The sequence below is a fragment of the Columba livia genome, chromosome 7 (assembly GCF_036013475.1).
Source record: "Columba livia isolate bColLiv1 breed racing homer chromosome 7, bColLiv1.pat.W.v2, whole genome shotgun sequence".
Classification (NCBI taxonomy): domain Eukaryota; kingdom Metazoa; phylum Chordata; class Aves; order Columbiformes; family Columbidae; genus Columba; species Columba livia.
In genome coordinates this window covers 35,969,650-35,984,890 of record NC_088608.1, presented here as the reverse complement: position 1 = coordinate 35,984,890, position 15,241 = coordinate 35,969,650, and the positions used below count along the sequence as shown (strand labels likewise).

At 56.1% G+C, this 15,241-nt stretch overlaps 1 protein-coding gene and 19 non-coding genes across 20 annotated transcripts; 12 read left to right on the top strand and 8 right to left on the bottom strand.

The window, feature by feature from the left end:
- Positions 1-206: 206 nt before the first annotated feature.
- On the bottom strand, positions 207-288 carry TRNAS-GCU (transfer RNA serine (anticodon GCU)). The gene has a single exon. It is a non-coding gene; the product is annotated as a tRNA-Ser (tRNA).
- A 178-nt stretch (positions 289-466) lies between these two features.
- On the bottom strand, positions 467-539 carry TRNAM-CAU (transfer RNA methionine (anticodon CAU)). The gene has a single exon. It is a non-coding gene; the product is annotated as a tRNA-Met (tRNA).
- Positions 540-816: 277 nt separating this feature from the next.
- TRNAS-GCU (transfer RNA serine (anticodon GCU)) lies at positions 817-898 on the top strand. The gene has a single exon. It is a non-coding gene; the product is annotated as a tRNA-Ser (tRNA).
- Positions 899-1,756: 858 nt separating this feature from the next.
- Positions 1,757-2,909, top strand: VMO1 (vitelline membrane outer layer 1 homolog). The gene is made up of 3 exons (XM_065069345.1): positions 1,757-1,975; positions 2,061-2,176; positions 2,292-2,909. The coding sequence occupies exons 1-3, from the start codon at positions 1,790-1,792 to the stop codon at positions 2,593-2,595; spliced, it is 606 nt and encodes a 201-aa protein (XP_064925417.1). The 5' UTR covers positions 1,757-1,789; the 3' UTR covers positions 2,596-2,909.
- A 278-nt stretch (positions 2,910-3,187) lies between these two features.
- TRNAT-AGU (transfer RNA threonine (anticodon AGU)) lies at positions 3,188-3,261 on the bottom strand. The gene has a single exon. It is a non-coding gene; the product is annotated as a tRNA-Thr (tRNA).
- A 293-nt stretch (positions 3,262-3,554) lies between these two features.
- On the bottom strand, positions 3,555-3,626 carry TRNAP-AGG (transfer RNA proline (anticodon AGG)). The gene has a single exon. It is a non-coding gene; the product is annotated as a tRNA-Pro (tRNA).
- A 275-nt stretch (positions 3,627-3,901) lies between these two features.
- TRNAS-UGA (transfer RNA serine (anticodon UGA)) lies at positions 3,902-3,983 on the top strand. Its single transcript has one exon. It is a non-coding gene; the product is annotated as a tRNA-Ser (tRNA).
- A 423-nt stretch (positions 3,984-4,406) lies between these two features.
- TRNAA-UGC (transfer RNA alanine (anticodon UGC)) lies at positions 4,407-4,478 on the bottom strand. The gene has a single exon. It is a non-coding gene; the product is annotated as a tRNA-Ala (tRNA).
- Positions 4,479-4,716: 238 nt separating this feature from the next.
- TRNAP-AGG (transfer RNA proline (anticodon AGG)) lies at positions 4,717-4,788 on the top strand. Its single transcript has one exon. It is a non-coding gene; the product is annotated as a tRNA-Pro (tRNA).
- Positions 4,789-5,043: 255 nt separating this feature from the next.
- On the top strand, positions 5,044-5,115 carry TRNAA-UGC (transfer RNA alanine (anticodon UGC)). The gene has a single exon. It is a non-coding gene; the product is annotated as a tRNA-Ala (tRNA).
- A 278-nt stretch (positions 5,116-5,393) lies between these two features.
- Positions 5,394-5,475, top strand: TRNAS-UGA (transfer RNA serine (anticodon UGA)). The gene has a single exon. It is a non-coding gene; the product is annotated as a tRNA-Ser (tRNA).
- Positions 5,476-6,017: 542 nt separating this feature from the next.
- TRNAA-CGC (transfer RNA alanine (anticodon CGC)) lies at positions 6,018-6,089 on the bottom strand. The gene has a single exon. It is a non-coding gene; the product is annotated as a tRNA-Ala (tRNA).
- Positions 6,090-6,348: 259 nt separating this feature from the next.
- Positions 6,349-6,420, top strand: TRNAP-CGG (transfer RNA proline (anticodon CGG)). The gene has a single exon. It is a non-coding gene; the product is annotated as a tRNA-Pro (tRNA).
- Positions 6,421-6,720: 300 nt separating this feature from the next.
- On the top strand, positions 6,721-6,792 carry TRNAA-UGC (transfer RNA alanine (anticodon UGC)). The gene has a single exon. It is a non-coding gene; the product is annotated as a tRNA-Ala (tRNA).
- A 306-nt stretch (positions 6,793-7,098) lies between these two features.
- TRNAP-AGG (transfer RNA proline (anticodon AGG)) lies at positions 7,099-7,170 on the bottom strand. Its single transcript has one exon. It is a non-coding gene; the product is annotated as a tRNA-Pro (tRNA).
- A 1,693-nt stretch (positions 7,171-8,863) lies between these two features.
- On the bottom strand, positions 8,864-8,945 carry TRNAS-UGA (transfer RNA serine (anticodon UGA)). Its single transcript has one exon. It is a non-coding gene; the product is annotated as a tRNA-Ser (tRNA).
- Positions 8,946-9,228: 283 nt separating this feature from the next.
- On the top strand, positions 9,229-9,300 carry TRNAP-AGG (transfer RNA proline (anticodon AGG)). Its single transcript has one exon. It is a non-coding gene; the product is annotated as a tRNA-Pro (tRNA).
- A 1,600-nt stretch (positions 9,301-10,900) lies between these two features.
- TRNAA-UGC (transfer RNA alanine (anticodon UGC)) lies at positions 10,901-10,972 on the top strand. The gene has a single exon. It is a non-coding gene; the product is annotated as a tRNA-Ala (tRNA).
- Positions 10,973-11,362: 390 nt separating this feature from the next.
- TRNAT-AGU (transfer RNA threonine (anticodon AGU)) lies at positions 11,363-11,436 on the top strand. Its single transcript has one exon. It is a non-coding gene; the product is annotated as a tRNA-Thr (tRNA).
- A 545-nt stretch (positions 11,437-11,981) lies between these two features.
- Positions 11,982-12,063, top strand: TRNAS-GCU (transfer RNA serine (anticodon GCU)). The gene has a single exon. It is a non-coding gene; the product is annotated as a tRNA-Ser (tRNA).
- The last annotated feature ends 3,178 nt before the right edge of the window (positions 12,064-15,241 follow it).

Below are 15,241 nucleotides of genomic sequence, written 5' to 3'. Positions count from 1 at the left end.
ACTGCTTTGTTTAATCCCTTGGTTGCCTAGTGTGCAACATCCAAGTTTGCCAGCCTCTTGGGGGACAGCAGTGCTGTAGCTTGCAGTTTTGGGGTGCTGTAGAGGCTGGTTTTGCTCCCTGCCAGCACCCTGTGTCTTGTCCCAGGCACCTCCCACGGCAGATCGAGGGTAGGGTGGGAGAACTCGGGAGCTGGCAGCAAAATTCCCGACGAGGGTGGGATTCGAACCCACGCGTGCAGAGCACAATGGATTAGCAGTCCATCGCCTTCACCACTCGGCCACCTCGTCCTGCTCCTCACCTTGCACGGCCCCGCCCCTGCGCGTGCAGGGACCCGGCGCGTTCTGCGGGGTCTGGAGGGCAGCACCCCGGGTAGGACGGAGCTGGGCCCGCCGCAGGGTCCCCTGACACGGCAGCAAAATGTCGACCCGTCTCCCACCGCTACCCAGGTGGAGCGGTAAAAAGCTCTGCCCTCTCTGAGGCTCGAACTCAGGACCTTCAGATTATGAGACTGACGCGCTGCCTACTGCGCTAAGAGGGCGACGGCAGGGTGCGCCCGGGCCGGGCCTCCAGCGGGCGGACAGCGGGCCCGCTCTTTAGCACGGCGGGGCGGGACGGGCACCTGCGCGGCGGCCGCGGTCAGGCCGGCAGCGAGGAACGGGTCCCGGCGCCGGTTAGCGAGGGGCGGGTCCCCGGGCCGGTTAGCGAGGGGCGGGTCCCCGGTCCGGTTAGCGAAGGACGGGTCCCCGGGCCGGTTAGCGAGGGGCGGGTCCCCGGGCCGGTTAGCGAGGGGCGGGGCCGCGGGCGGCGTGGGGCAGGACGAGGTGGCCGAGTGGTGAAGGCGATGGACTGCTAATCCATTGTGCTCTGCACGCGTGGGTTCGAATCCCACCCTCGTCGAAGCTTTTTGCTGCAGCGCGGGGAGAACGGGGGCAGCCCGGGCTGGCGTGTCCTGCGCTGGGGCTGGGTCACGCTCCTTCCTGCCACACGGGGACCCTGCGCTCGACGACTCCCAGCGCTGAGCCCTGGGGGTGAGCAAGTCCCTGGTCCACCATGGCAACGGCATCTTCCCAAAGGGAAAAGGTCACCAGTCCCCGTGCAGTAGTATTTGATTTTGGAAAGGGAGACAACTGAGTGGCCCCTGCAGAAGAAATTCAAGAGGTGTCTAAAAGGGCAGCCAGGTCCTGGTGTGGAGGTGGTTGGAAGTTTCTTATCTGAGACTCATGAAAAAGAAAACCACTCAGAAGTCCTTTAAAAGAGCTGTTATGCCAGAAAGTGGCTGTTAGGCAGTAAGATGATAACCCTCTGAAAGAGAAGGGTGCAGCCGGAAAACAAACTGGGATAAGTGAAGTGTGAAGCCGCTATGAAATGGATACCCTGGGAAGTGATGGGAGGGGGTTTCCCTCTGACGTGTCGGTGAATGTGCCTGTTTATTTTAACTCAAAAAATAAGATAAAAAGACTAAAAGGCAGAGTGCAAATCCCACTTTGCAAATGGTTGGAGCCCCAGGCTGGACAGGAAGGTCCCCCAGCCTCACGCCGTCCTGTGCCCAGGTTGGCACCAGATGCCCAGTGGCTCTGGGCGAGCTGCCCAGAGAGGGACCCAAACAAATAGCTGGTGGATCAGCTCCTGGCGCCCCACCCAGCGGGGGGATTATCGCTCTCCTGCAGCTAATCCTGGTTGTCCAACAGGCCTGGGCACCCTGGGAAAGTCACTGAGATGCTGCCAGGTTCCTCCTGCCAGCCCTGGTAGGTATAAGAGCCCCTTGGGCCAGCTGCGGGCAGGGCAGCCATGCCGGGGGGACAGGTGCTGCTCCTGCTTGCGGGGCTTGCAGGCGCTGCAGGAAAGGGGCCGCAGTGGGACCTGGGTGGGAGGGATGCCTTGGTCATCACAGTGTCCAACGGAGGACCCTGGGGAGACTGGGCCTGGCCAGAGATGTGCCCCAAGGGCTTCTACGCCAGCGGCGTCAGCTTTAAGGTGCAGCCTCCGCGCTGGTGTCCAGAGCTGGGCAGGAGACCCTGCTCCCAGGAGGAGTTAACTCCCTGCCCCTGTTCTCTCGCAGGTAGAGGCGCCCCAGGGGGTGATGAAAGACGACACGGCGCTCAACGGGATTCGGCTGCACTGCTCCCGCGATGGGGACCCCAGTGGCGGCTACACAGCCGAGTCGCAGAGTGGCAGGTGAGCCCCCAGCGGTCCCCTCTCCAAAGTTGGAGAGCAGCCTCCTCCTCCTCCGCTGCCTTCTCCTCCCGCACCCCCAGGCCTCAGCACCGACTGTCTTCTCTCCCCCATCTAGATGGGGCCAGTGGTCGGAAGCCCAGTGGTGCCCCCACCGAGGGCGCCTGGTGGGCTTTGCGCTGCGGGTCCAGCCGCCCCATGACGAGCTCCTGGGCGATGAGGTGGCTGCCACCAGTGCCCGCTTCATCTGCTCCGACGGACGCCTTCTGGAGGGGCCGGGGTCTGCCTGGGGCCAGTGGGGCAGCTGGAGCCCCCAGTGCCCCAGGGCAGTGTGTGGCATCCAGACACGGCAGGATCCTGCGTGGGGGCTGAAGAGGGATGACACGGCCCTGAATGACCTGCGTCTCTTCTGCTGCCCGTAACGAGCACTGCAGGGCACCTGATCCTGTGACCCAACTCCACAGCAGAGCCTGTGCCCGGGATTCCCTCTCCCAGGACCCCACATCCATCGGAACATGCCTTAGCCCTGGTACCCTCAGGGAGCACCTTTCCCTCATCCCTATGGTTTCCCTCATTGTACAAGCTCTGCTGCCAGCCCCCCAACACCTACTCCACTTCCCACAGATGCTTCCAACCCCTTTCTGCCCCCACCCCAACTTCCAGACATTCCCCGGTGTCTCCAGCACTGGCCCTGTCCCACCCCGAAATGAGCTTTCAGTAAAAACGTGCACCCAGACCGGGCTGGGCCAGTTTTGGTGGTGGAAGGGGACAAAGTGGGGTAGAGAAGTGTGGAGCCGCGGCCAGCCCTGCCAGGACATGGGGATGCATCCCCCACCAGACGAGGTAACCTAGAATTTGCAGCTGGATCTTCCTCAAAGGGCAAGAGGATGGGAGGATGTGGGCACTGGAGATAAGTCTTAGTGGGGCAGAAGGGTGTGGGGACCCCTACTCGAGGAAGAGACCACCAGCAGTGCCCCCAGCTTGGGGCAAGGAGGAAAAACAGCCCCCAGGCCCAGGCACCACTGGGAGTCGAACCCAGGATCTCCTGTTTACTAGACAGGCGCTTTAACCAGCTGAGCCATGGCGCCCACCTGCCCCACTGCCATGGGGCACCCCGCACCACAGGGTGTGCCATGGCCATGGCATCTGCCCAGCCCTTGTCCCCATCCCACTGCCACCCTGACACCAGGATCACCCTGCAGGACCAATGGGCCTGGAAACAAGGTTGGGACCCCAGGGATGGGGGACAGCGCTGTGTGTCCTGCTAAGCTCAAAGCCTCAGCGACCATGGGGTGTCCTTGTGGGACAAAAATTGACAGTTGGGTCCCAGGTGAGCTCTGTGGTGGAAGAGCAGGAGTGGGGCTGTGGGTGCCCAAAAGGAGGGCTCGTCCGGGAGTTGAACCCGGGACCTCTCGCACCCTAAGCGAGAATCATACCCCTAGACCAACGAGCCGGGGTGCACAGCTGCCCAGGCACCCCCAGCCTGTGCCGGGCACTGGGGTGCTGGGGGGCAGCACTGCCCAGGGACCCCACTGCTGTGGGCACCACTTTTCTGGGGGACGGGCCCTGTCACCAGCCCCTGGGGAGCAGAGCGGGGCTGAGGGGTGTGTGGGGATGCACCGGCCACCCCAAAGACTGTCCCACTTCTCAGAACAACAGGGCTCCCAAGGGATATCAGGGGGTGCCTGGGGTGGGGGGCAGGTGTCCCCCCAGGTGGTTTGGGCTGAGGCTGTGATGGCCGAGGGGTGAAGGCGTTGGACTCGAAATCCAATAGGGTTTCCCTGCGCAGGTTCGAATCCTGCTCACAGCGAGAGATTTTTAGAGATTTTACCTACTGCTATGGGAGCGGGCTTGGGGCTGGGGGCAGCGGGGGTGGTGGGAAGGGGCTGGGGACTACGGCAACTCCAGACCTGCACCTCACCTTCTCCCTGGCGAGGATCCTACACCAGGTAACCTGCTCTCTGGCACAGTGAGGTAACGTAGGGCAGTACTGCTTGCTTGGGGTCAGGTAAAATCCTGGGTCCACCCAGAAAGAATGGGAACCCCAGACTGTCACCCCAGCTTTGGGCTGGGCACAGCACGTGTGGCAGCTTCTCTCTTGCCAGGATTCTTGCCCGCAGTGCAGGTGCCCACTGCACCCACTGTGCACCATTGCTGAGCCCCAGCCCGGGGGCAGCTGTGCCTGCAAGCAGCCCCAAAGCTTTTTGGGAGGGCCTGGGGAGGCAAAAAGACATGGAGATGCTGGGGGTTGAACCCAGGGCCTCTTACATGCAAAGCAAGCACTCTACCGCTGAGCTACATCCCCTCTGCGTGTCCAGGGGTCCCCACTCACCCCTGTGGTCCAGCTGTCCCACAGCCACTGGGGCCAGGGCAGGTATGTGCTGTGACCACCTCCAAATGCCAGCCCCATGTCCCAGGGAACAGCAAGATGGTTTTGCCAGCTCCAGGCTGTACCAGGGGCAAAAAGCAGCATCAGTCACCCTCACCAAGCCCCCAAAGTTGTGCGGCACACCAGCTGGGGGTGCAATGGGGTGCAGCACTCTGGCTCGTTGGTCTAGGGGTATGATTCTCGCTTAGGGTGCGAGAGGTCCCGGGTTCAACTCCCGGACGAGCCCCTCTTTTGGGAACACAGCTTCTGTGGTTGGCAGGTGCTACCAGGGCATGATGAGGCCACGGTGCCCAGCACAGGGGGATCAGTGCCATGTCCTGCCTGTGTTCATCCCCGTGTGCAGGCTGGACTCCCAAGAGCTGTCAGCGTGTGCCCCAAGGCTTGTTTTTGGGACCAAGGCCATGGGGTCAGAGCAAGGTGAGTGGGACAGAGATGCAGGGTGAGGCCACTTGCTCAGGGTCCTCAACACGGCCCATGCAGAGGGGATGTAGCTCAGCGGGAGAGCGCTTGCTTTGCATGTAAGAGGCCCTGGGTTCAACCCCCAGCATCTCCATAGCTTTTTATGCCAGAAACTGTTGTCTCCCTGGATGTTGCTGGAGGACTTGCCCCTTTGGTGCCTGCCCTGTGTCGAGGCTCTCTGCTGCACCTGGACTTTTTCCCAGCCATTGGTAAATACCCCCAGATGTTTCCTTTGCCCAACCCCAGTACGTGTGGGTACTGGGGATACTGAGACTGTGCAGATGGATCCACACCAGGATGGGGGGCATTTTCTCCCCAAAGCAAACCCGAGGGCAAAGCTGGGGTGTCCGCCCCCAGGCAGCAATGCCAGGGGCTGTGATGGCCGAGGGGTGAAGGCGTTGGACTTGAAATCCAATAGGGTTTCCCTGCGCAGGTTCGAATCCTGCTCACAGCGAGAGATTTTACCCACGGCTGGATGGGGTGGGGGTCCATGGCAGCCCCATCGTACAGGAGCAGTGTGGGGAGACAGGGCAGTGCTCTGGGCAGCTGCGCTTTGCCCTGTGCTGGGTACCGGTGGGGACCCCCTTTTGGGCACCTGCTGCTGGGCACAGCGCCTGCGGGGATGGGGCATGGACAGGTTAACACTGCTCGGCACAGTGGGGACAGCTGACCTTAACACCTCGGCCACATCCCCCCTGCTGGGACAGTCCCATTGCTGCCAGGAGTGGGTCCTGCTCACTGCCCCATGGGCAGAGAGACACAAAGCTCTGCCATGGCCAGGGCTTGTGCACTCCTTTTGGCTGGGGAAGGGGCTGTCAGGGAGTGCGGGACAGGAGAGAGGGGTCCTGCTGCCACCACATTGCCACTCTGCAGCTCTGCCCAGGGAATGTGGTGTGGGCACAGGCAAATCTCCTTTGGGCATACCTTCCAGAGGCAGAAGTGGAGTTTGCCACCACTATGCTGTGCAGGAGGTGGGTTTGAGGAGGCAAAAGGCTATGGAGATGCTGGGGGTTGAACCCAGGGCCTCTTACATGCGAAGCAAGCGCTCTCCCGCTGAGCTACATCCCCCTGCCTGGGGGCTGCATGTGCCTGGGGTCCAGCTGCACGTCCTGGTCCTCTTGGCCCCATGGCTTTTGGAGCCAGGGCAGTCACAGCCCGTGGCCGGGTCCGGGTGCCAGCCCTGCAGCCAGGGCACAGCAAGGGACACCTCCCAGCTGTGAATATCTATCAAGGCCAAAAACAAACTTCCCCAGGTTCCACCCCACCACAACCACTTCCCTGGGTCCCGGAGCTCAAACAGGGGGTTCCTGCCCCACTGCAGCACTCTGGCTCGTTGGTCTAGGGGTATGATTCTCGCTTCGGGTGCGAGAGGTCCCGGGTTCAACTCCCGGACGAGCCCTCCTTTTAGGGACCTGTATGCATGTCCCCAGCCCATGGTGGGACAAGGCCCGGGTTAAAGGGATGGCACTGGTGGCCAGTGTCAGGGAGATGGCAGAGTGTTTGGGATGGGCATGTCCCCTCAACCAGGATGAAGCCCCTTGGAAGCAGCGATGGGGATGGTGCAGTGCAGCCCCTGATGGTCTATTTTTTGGGGCCCTGGGGAGAAGGGTGAGCTGTGGGCAGTGGGACACTGTGGGCAGTGGGACAGAGATACAGGATGAGGCCACTTGCTCAGGGTCCCCAACATTGCCCATGCAGAGGGGATGTAGCTCAGCGGGAGAGCGCTTGCTTTGCATGTAAGAGGCCCTGGGTTCAACCCCCAGCATCTCCACAGCCTTTTGCCTCCCAAGAGCCCCAAAAGAGTCCTGTGGTTGCCTGTGGGCACAGTTGGCCTGGGGACACCTCGTGGCACCTGCAGCCCATGGGCAAATGCCCACAGCCCTTTCCCTCCCCTGCCCAGGTGTTGACGGGTGTGGGGTCACCTGGTCCTCCTTCTCCAGGGGGCTCAGAACAAAAGTTGGAGTTGGCAGGAGCTGCTGAGCTCTTGAGACCACTCACCCTCCCTGTGCTGGGTAGTGTCACCCCATGCATGCATGTCCCCACAGGGACTGTGGCTGGCAGCGTATCCCCAAAAGAGGGGCTCGTCCGGGAGTTGAACCCGGGACCTCTCGCACCCTAAGCGAGAATCATACCCCTAGACCAACGAGCCGAGGTGCACAGCTGCCTGGGCACCCCCAGACTGTGCCGGGCACTGGGGTGCTGGGGGGCAGCGCTGCCCAGGGACTCCACTGCTGTAGGCACCACTTTTGGGAGATGGGCCCTGTCACCAGCCCCTGGGGAGCACAGCGGGGCTGAGGGGTGTGTGGGGATGCACCGGCCACCCCACAGACTGTCCTGCTTCCCAGGACAATGGGGCGCCCAAGGGATATCAGGGGGTGCCCGACCTACTGTGTGCAATCTGACTATGAGTCAACTGCTTTATTCTATAAATATGACAGCCCGGGTGAGATATTTGAGCTCTCTGCTACACAAGTGTGGCTCTGTCGTGATGGCTTTTACTACTCACAGATCAGTCGGTGAGCCCAACCTAAGTTTCTTATCAGTCTTAAGTAATATCAGCTTAAGTAAAAGTGTACTAAATAGAATGAATCACTTAGAATTATATGGTAGCGTGATTTGTAATATACTGTCTGCTTCATGTAAGCTGAATTTGCAGAAATCTTAAGCTGTAAATTTCTGCTTATGTTTACTATACTTGCAACTACTTCATGTAGACAAAAGCTGCTACACCGAACATCTGCAGGATAGCACCTGTTCTGCACTTTGCTGGGAAGAATAGGATTCATTCAGACAAAACAGCACCTTCCAGGCTATGAACTATAAACAATATCTACAGTTAAACAAAACAAAGGCCCATCTGAGATCAGTGGAAAAGATCCAATGAGAAGAAAGAAGACCCCAGACTCAAATATTGCTATTAGACTGAATCACTTTGTGAGAGGTGGGTAAATAGTCTGAAAGGATACAAAAATCCTGGGATTTCTGTGCTTGGTTGGGACCTCTGCGCAGGCACGCAGCTCTAGCCAACCCTCCTGCTATAGTACTATTTTAAATTATTTATTTCTACAAACTCTGTTGCCTCAGAGTTTGCTTCAAGAGACCTGAAATCCAGACTTCAGACCAACCTGATATCAGGCCCCTGCAGGGGAGATAAGCAGGCTGAGATGTGGAATAATGACACTTTGAAATCCTAGCTAAGTGATAGAAATAATTGGGTGTGCACATATAACCCTTTGGACACGAATACATGTAATCCCTTACATATAATGCCTTTACTCTCTGTGTCTCTTAAACTGCTGATCAAGTCTGTTGCTAAGCTTGGATCCAGCCGCACCTAGGCTCCTCTCTGAGAAGTGGTTTAGAAAGCAAGGGGGTCCATTCTGAACTTGTGACTCAACAGGAGGACCTCCCTTTACCCTTCGCATCTTCTGTCTCCATAGAAATCATTCCAAAGCAACTCTCACCTGGTTCTGCTCCACATGTTTCCTCCCTGCTGTAAGTAATAGAGTGAGCCTCGCCATTGAACTCTGTTAAATCACACTTTGAGTGATCTAAATGTTGTTTTACGGCAAGCAGAACCCTAAATCACTCATCCTCAACAGCCTGGTATCTTACCAAAATGCAGGTCCCCATCCTGCTACCCTTCCTCACCTCTCCCAGGTCTGCAACACCTGTAAGGCCATGGTGTGGCATTGCTGGGGACTCAGCCAGGGAGCAGGTTCTCTGCTGCAGGAGCCGCTCGCCAGGGAGGAGGTGCAGGGCTGGCTCTGCCCTGGCTCCCAGCTCCCACAAGGGCCCCCAGGATCTCCACCATGGGCACCAGGGCAGTGGGTAAAATTACTCACTGTGAGCAGGATTTGAACCTGTGCAAGGAAACCCTATTGGGTTTCAAGTCCAACACCTTCACCCCTCGGCCATCACAGCCCCAGACCAAACCGCCTGGAGGCGACACCTGCCCCCCCCCCCCCCTCACCCCCCCCCCCCCTGCCTGGCACCCCCTGATAGCCCTTGGGTGCCCCATTGTCCTGGGAAGCGGAAAAGTCTGTGGGGTGGCTGGTGCATCCCCACACACCTGTCAGCCTCGCTCTGGCGTCAGGGTCTGTCCCCAAAAAGTGGTGCCCACAGCAGTGGGGTCCCTGGGCAGCACTGCCCCCCAGCACCCCAGTGCCCGGCACAGGCTGGGGGTGCCCAGGCAGCTGTGCACCCCGGCTCGTTGGTCTAGGGGTATGATTCTCGCTTAGGGTGCGAGAGGTCCCGGGTTCAACTCCCGGACGAGCCCTCCTTTTGGGGACCCACCGCTGGGCACCACCCCTGTGGGGACAGGGCACACATGGGGTGACAATGCCTGGCACAGGGGAAATGGGTGTCCTATGGTCCCACCAGTGCTGGGATCAAGGTGCTGCCTGCTGCCCCATGGGCAGAGAGACACAGCCCAGCCATGGCATGGAATTAGTACTGAGGGGGCAAATTATTGAAATCAATTATCAAGGATACTCTTGAGGATAAAGCTATATCCACATCTTCAGCATATAAGGCAGCAGAAAAGAAATCTTCCTGAGCCAGAAATTTGCCTGATGGATGAACTTTGCTCATTATAATCTCATTATAATCTCATTATAATCCCAAAATACACTTCCATCTAAAAGAATACATGCCTCCAGTGTACTTTTGAGCATACTCAGTTGAGTTTTTACCTTAAAAATCCAAGCAAGGGTTTTTTACACCAATCAGTAACAAAGGTAAGCATGACTAGAGTCACTCAAGCTCCACCTAAATGTAGAAAATAATATAAAATACCCTAACAACAGAGAAAAGCTGAGGGGGAGACACCGTCACTGAGAAGTCAAAGGAACAGCATGATAGGACTTCTGAGAACAGTTGAAGTGCTGGGCCTGTCTTCTCCGTCCTCAGGAGGACGCTCTTGGGTAAGATTTGAGCACTTAATTATACCGAGTTTTCCCCCAGGACACTTAGACTTTAAGCATGTATTTGTAATCACATTAATAGCGCTATATAGTCATCTTAGAATTTATACATATATATATATACATATATATATATATATGGCATCAATACTTATTTCTTGCAACTAGCACTTGTATTTCAACTAAAATGTATTTATGCAACTCAAGTGTGTTTTTGCAAACAGCGTATCTGTCAAAAGCATCTAAAAGAACTTGGGCCTGTTGCTTTAATAAACTTCATTCTTTGGGCATCTAGTGGTGAGAATTCCTCATTGAATGTGCTCAGACTTATAGTATTATTCTACTATTTATGAGTTAGTGCCAGCGTATAAGTTCAACGATCGCCACTGACCCGCATTATTAGTGAGTCTAATTGTGCAAATTCAATGTTAATGCGCTCAGACTTATAGATTATGTTATTTGTGAATCTGTGCCAGCATGTACGCCGGCCTGGCTGATGAGCACAATTGGACTTATAGCACTAACTTGAGGTTATTGGATGTAATTGGGCATCACTCAGGGGTTAAGCCCAGCCGACCCCAATGCATGCACTGAGGTCACGCTGGATCGCAAGGTGGTTTAACTTCTGCTAAATTAATCCTCTTAACGCAACACATGGTGAGGGCTTGTGCCCTCCCGCCTGCGGAAGGGGCTGTCAGGGCGTGGGGGATGGCAGAGCGGGGTCCTGCTGTCACCATGTCCCACCAGGCAGCTCTGCCTGCGGGCCACATCCAGAAAACCATGACCCTGGTCTGCCCCACAACCATGACCCCATCCCAGACACTCGCCAGCCCAGGGACACCCAGTGTCTGCAAAGCACTGAACCCCACGTCAGCAGCTGCAGGGTCTGGAGAAGGAAGCAGTGACCAGGATTTTCCGGGAGTCACAAGAGCACTGGGTCCAAGGCAGATTCAGGGGGATGTAGCTCAGCGGGAGAGCGCTTGCTTTGCATGTAAGAGGCCCTGGGTTCAACCCCCAGCATCTCCATGGTCTTTTGCTTCCCCAAAAAAGCAGAGTGGGACAGTGGATGCCCAAAGGAGGACTTGTCTGGGAGCTGAACTTTTTAGAGCCTGAATGAGAATCATACCCTAGACCTACGAGCTGGGGTGCACAGCTGTGACCTGGTGCATATCTTGTCCCCCACAGGGACCCTGCCCCACACCTGCCTGTGCAGGGGGTGGCACAGAGTTCACTGTACCCAGGAGCTGCCAGTGTTGGGGTTTGGGGATGTCCCCACTGGAGTGTCCCCTTCGGCAGGTGGCACAGCTGGAGGGTGCTGTGGGGTATGTTTCATCCTCAGCTGCTCTCGGGATGGGGACAGGGGTACCCTGGAGCTGGGGCAGCTGTGTGGGGTGCCCCATGGCAGTGGGGCAGGTGGGCGCCATGGCTCAGCTGGTTAAAGCGCCTGTCTAGTAAACAGGAGATCCTGGGTTCGACTCCCAGTGGTGCCTGGGCCTGAGGGCTGTTTTTCCTCCCTGCCCCAAGCTGGGGGCCCTGCTGGGGGTCTCTGCATTGCCCCAAGCAGTGAAGACCCCCAACTCTCTGTCCCAGGCAACTCAACTCTGGGGGTAAGGAGTTTTCTTCTGCCTTCTCTCCCTGTGAGGCACACATCTCTATTAGGGAAATGCAGAGATCTGCTGGCTGAACCCCTACCATCTTCCCCATTAATTTGCACAACTGGTACTGAACTGTGCAGGAAAACCCTCTGGACACAAGCTGGTGGACCTACAACAAGTAACAAAGCCGGGGGCACACACTTTTATGACCAAAATAAATGCTGCCTTGCCCTTTGTCCTCCTCTGAACACAGGGACAGAAGGGGACATGGAGAGGGGCAAATGCTGCCTGCCAACACCAGCCATTTGGGCTGCCAGGGCTCTGCCTGCCCATCCCAGATACCCAGAAGATGCCCTGAAGAACCAGCCACAAGTTTGCAGACTTCGGCCAAGAAAAACAAGGGAAAAAAAGTCCTTAAAAAAATAATGGCAGTAGTAAGGGACGAGGTGGCCGAGTGGTGAAGGCGATGGACTGCTAATCCATTGTGCTCTGCACGCGTGGGTTCGAATCCCACCCTCGTCGGGCCCCTGGGGACCCCCTACAGAGGGGGAGGCTCCTAGTGTAACCCCCAGTGTGGTTGCCTTCCTCTTTACTTCTCTCTGTTTTGCCCATTCATGTTAGATAAGTAGCTGACTCTGGATTGCTGCTCCCACTTGCGGAACCTGCTCCCGCTTGCTCAGGGACCTGCATTGCCCTTCTGTCAAACATGTTGGGCCCCAGGCTCCCATGCAGGAGCGAGGTGCTGCCCCCCTCCATCCCCGAGCCCACCTACTGGTTGCCCTCCTGTCAGCCAGCTACCGCCTATGTCTTCTCCAGGAGGCAAAGCTCCAAACCGTGGGCAGGGAAGGTCAGCAACAGGCTGCCCATGCTTGCCAGGCAGCGATGTGGGCACAAGCTGAGCATGGGCACTGCTTTTTTTCCCCCTTCTGCTCTGTCAGCCAATTTATTCCTTCCTGCATCTCATACACAAACCCCGGGCATCGCTGTCACACCAATGGGAACCAAAAGCCAACCCTGGACAAAGCTGTGCCTTACTAAGCCATTGCCACATCCTTCAGGTGCTTCTTGGAGGATGGCAGAGCTGTTGCACGTTGGCAGCTCCCTCCTGTGTCTGCAGCAGTGCTCACAGTGGAGGTTCCTGGGGAGAGGATAGGGTGAGCCACTGCGAGGTGAAGAGGAAACAAGTAAAATAACCTGCCTGCTGGGAGGTTTTTAACTGCTGAAATCCCAGCGGTCTTGCAGACAGGGAGGCCTTGCATTTGTCAGAGCATGTCTGTGCTTTGACGCAGCTGGGGAAACATGTTGTACCAGCCTTGCAGGTGCCTTTCCCGCACCCACCCCTTCTTTCTGCAGATGAGGATGTGGCCAAGCAATGCCATGGCTTGGAGGCAAGGCAAGGATGCTCAGGCTTAGCTGCCCATGCTGCAAGCCCTGCACCGGCTTTTTGGCCTTCCCTGGGGATACATTTCCTTCCTATGCCTTGGGGAGTTGCCCCTGGGGACCAGCTGGGAGCTGCTTCCCTCCATCAGCAGCTCCCAGGCCAGAAATGGTGATTGGACTGCAGGGAAACAGCCAGGCACCCTGCAAGAGGGATGTGGGAGATTTACTGGGGTAAAAGCAAGAGTTTCACTGCATGGGGGTTACAGCCCTGGAGAAACACCAACTTGCAGCTGGAGACGGCAAAATGGGAAGGGGCGGTGGGTGCAGCTCCTCCTCGGGTGGTGCATGGCTCGGGGGCTGCTGCAGCAGGATGGGACTTGCGAGCTTGCAGGGCAGAAGCAGGTGGGAGCGGAGACAAGACATCTCCCTTGGGACACTGTCCATCCCTGCCAGGCTGTGTCTGCCCAAGCACATGTCTGCCCCAGGCCTGGCACATGGTGACAAGGCCTCCTGTGGGGGACATGCCAGCCTCAGTGACGCCATGGAGCATCAGCCCACTCGAGGACCTGACAATTATAGAGAATGTGTGGCACCATGGAACTGGATCGTCCGCAGCCCTGGGGCAGCACAGAGCAGCTGCAGCCTGGCTGTCCACAATGGCACCAGCCGGGCTGTGCTCCCTGGCTGCACGCAGTGGCCCTGTGTGACAGATGTGCTCAACCCCCGCAGCCAAACCAGCAGCAGTTTGGTCCCGGCTCCAAAGCAGGTAAAGATCTGAGCGGCAGCCAGACCAAGAACTCCTGTTAGCAAACCCACAAGGCAGCAATGACAAACTGAACACTGAGAACTTGTGGGTGCAGGGAGTGCAGACCTTTCCCACTGTGTGCACTTTGACTACAAGTCAACCACTTTATTCTTTAAATATGACAGCCTGGGTGAGATATTTGAACTCTCTCTGAAAGACAAGCGTGGCCTTATGGTGATGGTTTTTACTACTCACAGGTCACTGGATGAGCCCAGTTTAAGTTCCATGTCAATCATTTAGCTTAAGCAAATAAATCAATAAAATTAATCACCTTGAATTATAAGGTTGTGAGATTTGTAACACACTGTCTGCTTCATGTTACTTAGTAAGCTGAATTTGCTGAAATCTTAAACTGTAAATTCTGCTCATATTTACCAAAAGCAAATACAGACTACACCAAACATCTGTGAGCTCAGGTCTAGTTCGCACTTTGCTGGGAAGAACAGAATTGACTGGGGAGAAAATAACAGCTTCAAGGCTAACGTGATGACATTACGGACATCTGCAAAATAGGGTCTGTTCTGTACTTTGCTGAGAAGAACAGAATTCATTCAGCCAAAACAGCACCTTCAAGGCTATGGACTAAACCCAATATCTACAGTTAAACAAAACAAAAGCCCATCTGAGATCAGTGAAAAAGATCCAATGAGAAGCAAGAAGACCCCAGACTCAAATATTGCTATTGGACTGAATCATGGTCTGCAAAGATAAAAATTATGGTTTTCTGTGCTTGGTTGGGAGCTCTGTGCAGGCACCCGGCTAAAGTCAGCCCTCCTGCTATTCTACTCCATTAAATTATTTATTCCTATGAATTCTGATGCCTGAAAGTTTGCTTTGAGAGTCTTATTATACAGACTTTGGAGCGAACGGATACCGGGCCTCTGGAGAGAAGGTAAGCAGCATTCGGCTTGGCATATTTCCCCGTGCAGTAAATTATAGAGTGACCCTGCCACTGAGGTCTTTTAAGTCACACTTTCCTTTGAGTGACCCACACATTTTTCTGCGGTAAGCAGAGCGCTAAATCACTCTCCCGTGACACCTTTAAGCACCCCAAGTCTGCCCCGGCAAGAACACAAAGAGGATCGGTCCCGGGCCATGTTTCTCCTCATGCCCTTATCTGCAGGAGGAACCACGGATGAGATGGCCACACACCCTGGGTTCATTTCAGAAATCAAGAAAGTGGGTCTGATGTGTTCAGTTTTGTGAAATTTTCTCAGTTTTGCAGTTCCTCCAGAGGAAGTCATGTCTCAAACACAAAGTACGCGCTCCCTGAAATGAGTAGGAGTTGGAAACACCAGTCCTCGTCTTTCTCTCAAATACCTGCATTTCCAGCAAGAGCTCTTTCCCCTATGGTTTTCATTTGGTTTAATCTTATTCATTACATAAATCTGATTGATTTTAACTTCCTGACACATGCCTTTTGTTTCCCCTGTTGGCTTCTCCAGGCAAAGGATTTGTTTCAGCACACAGATCTTCTCACTTTCAGCAACATGCCCTCACTATGTTCCCCTGTGC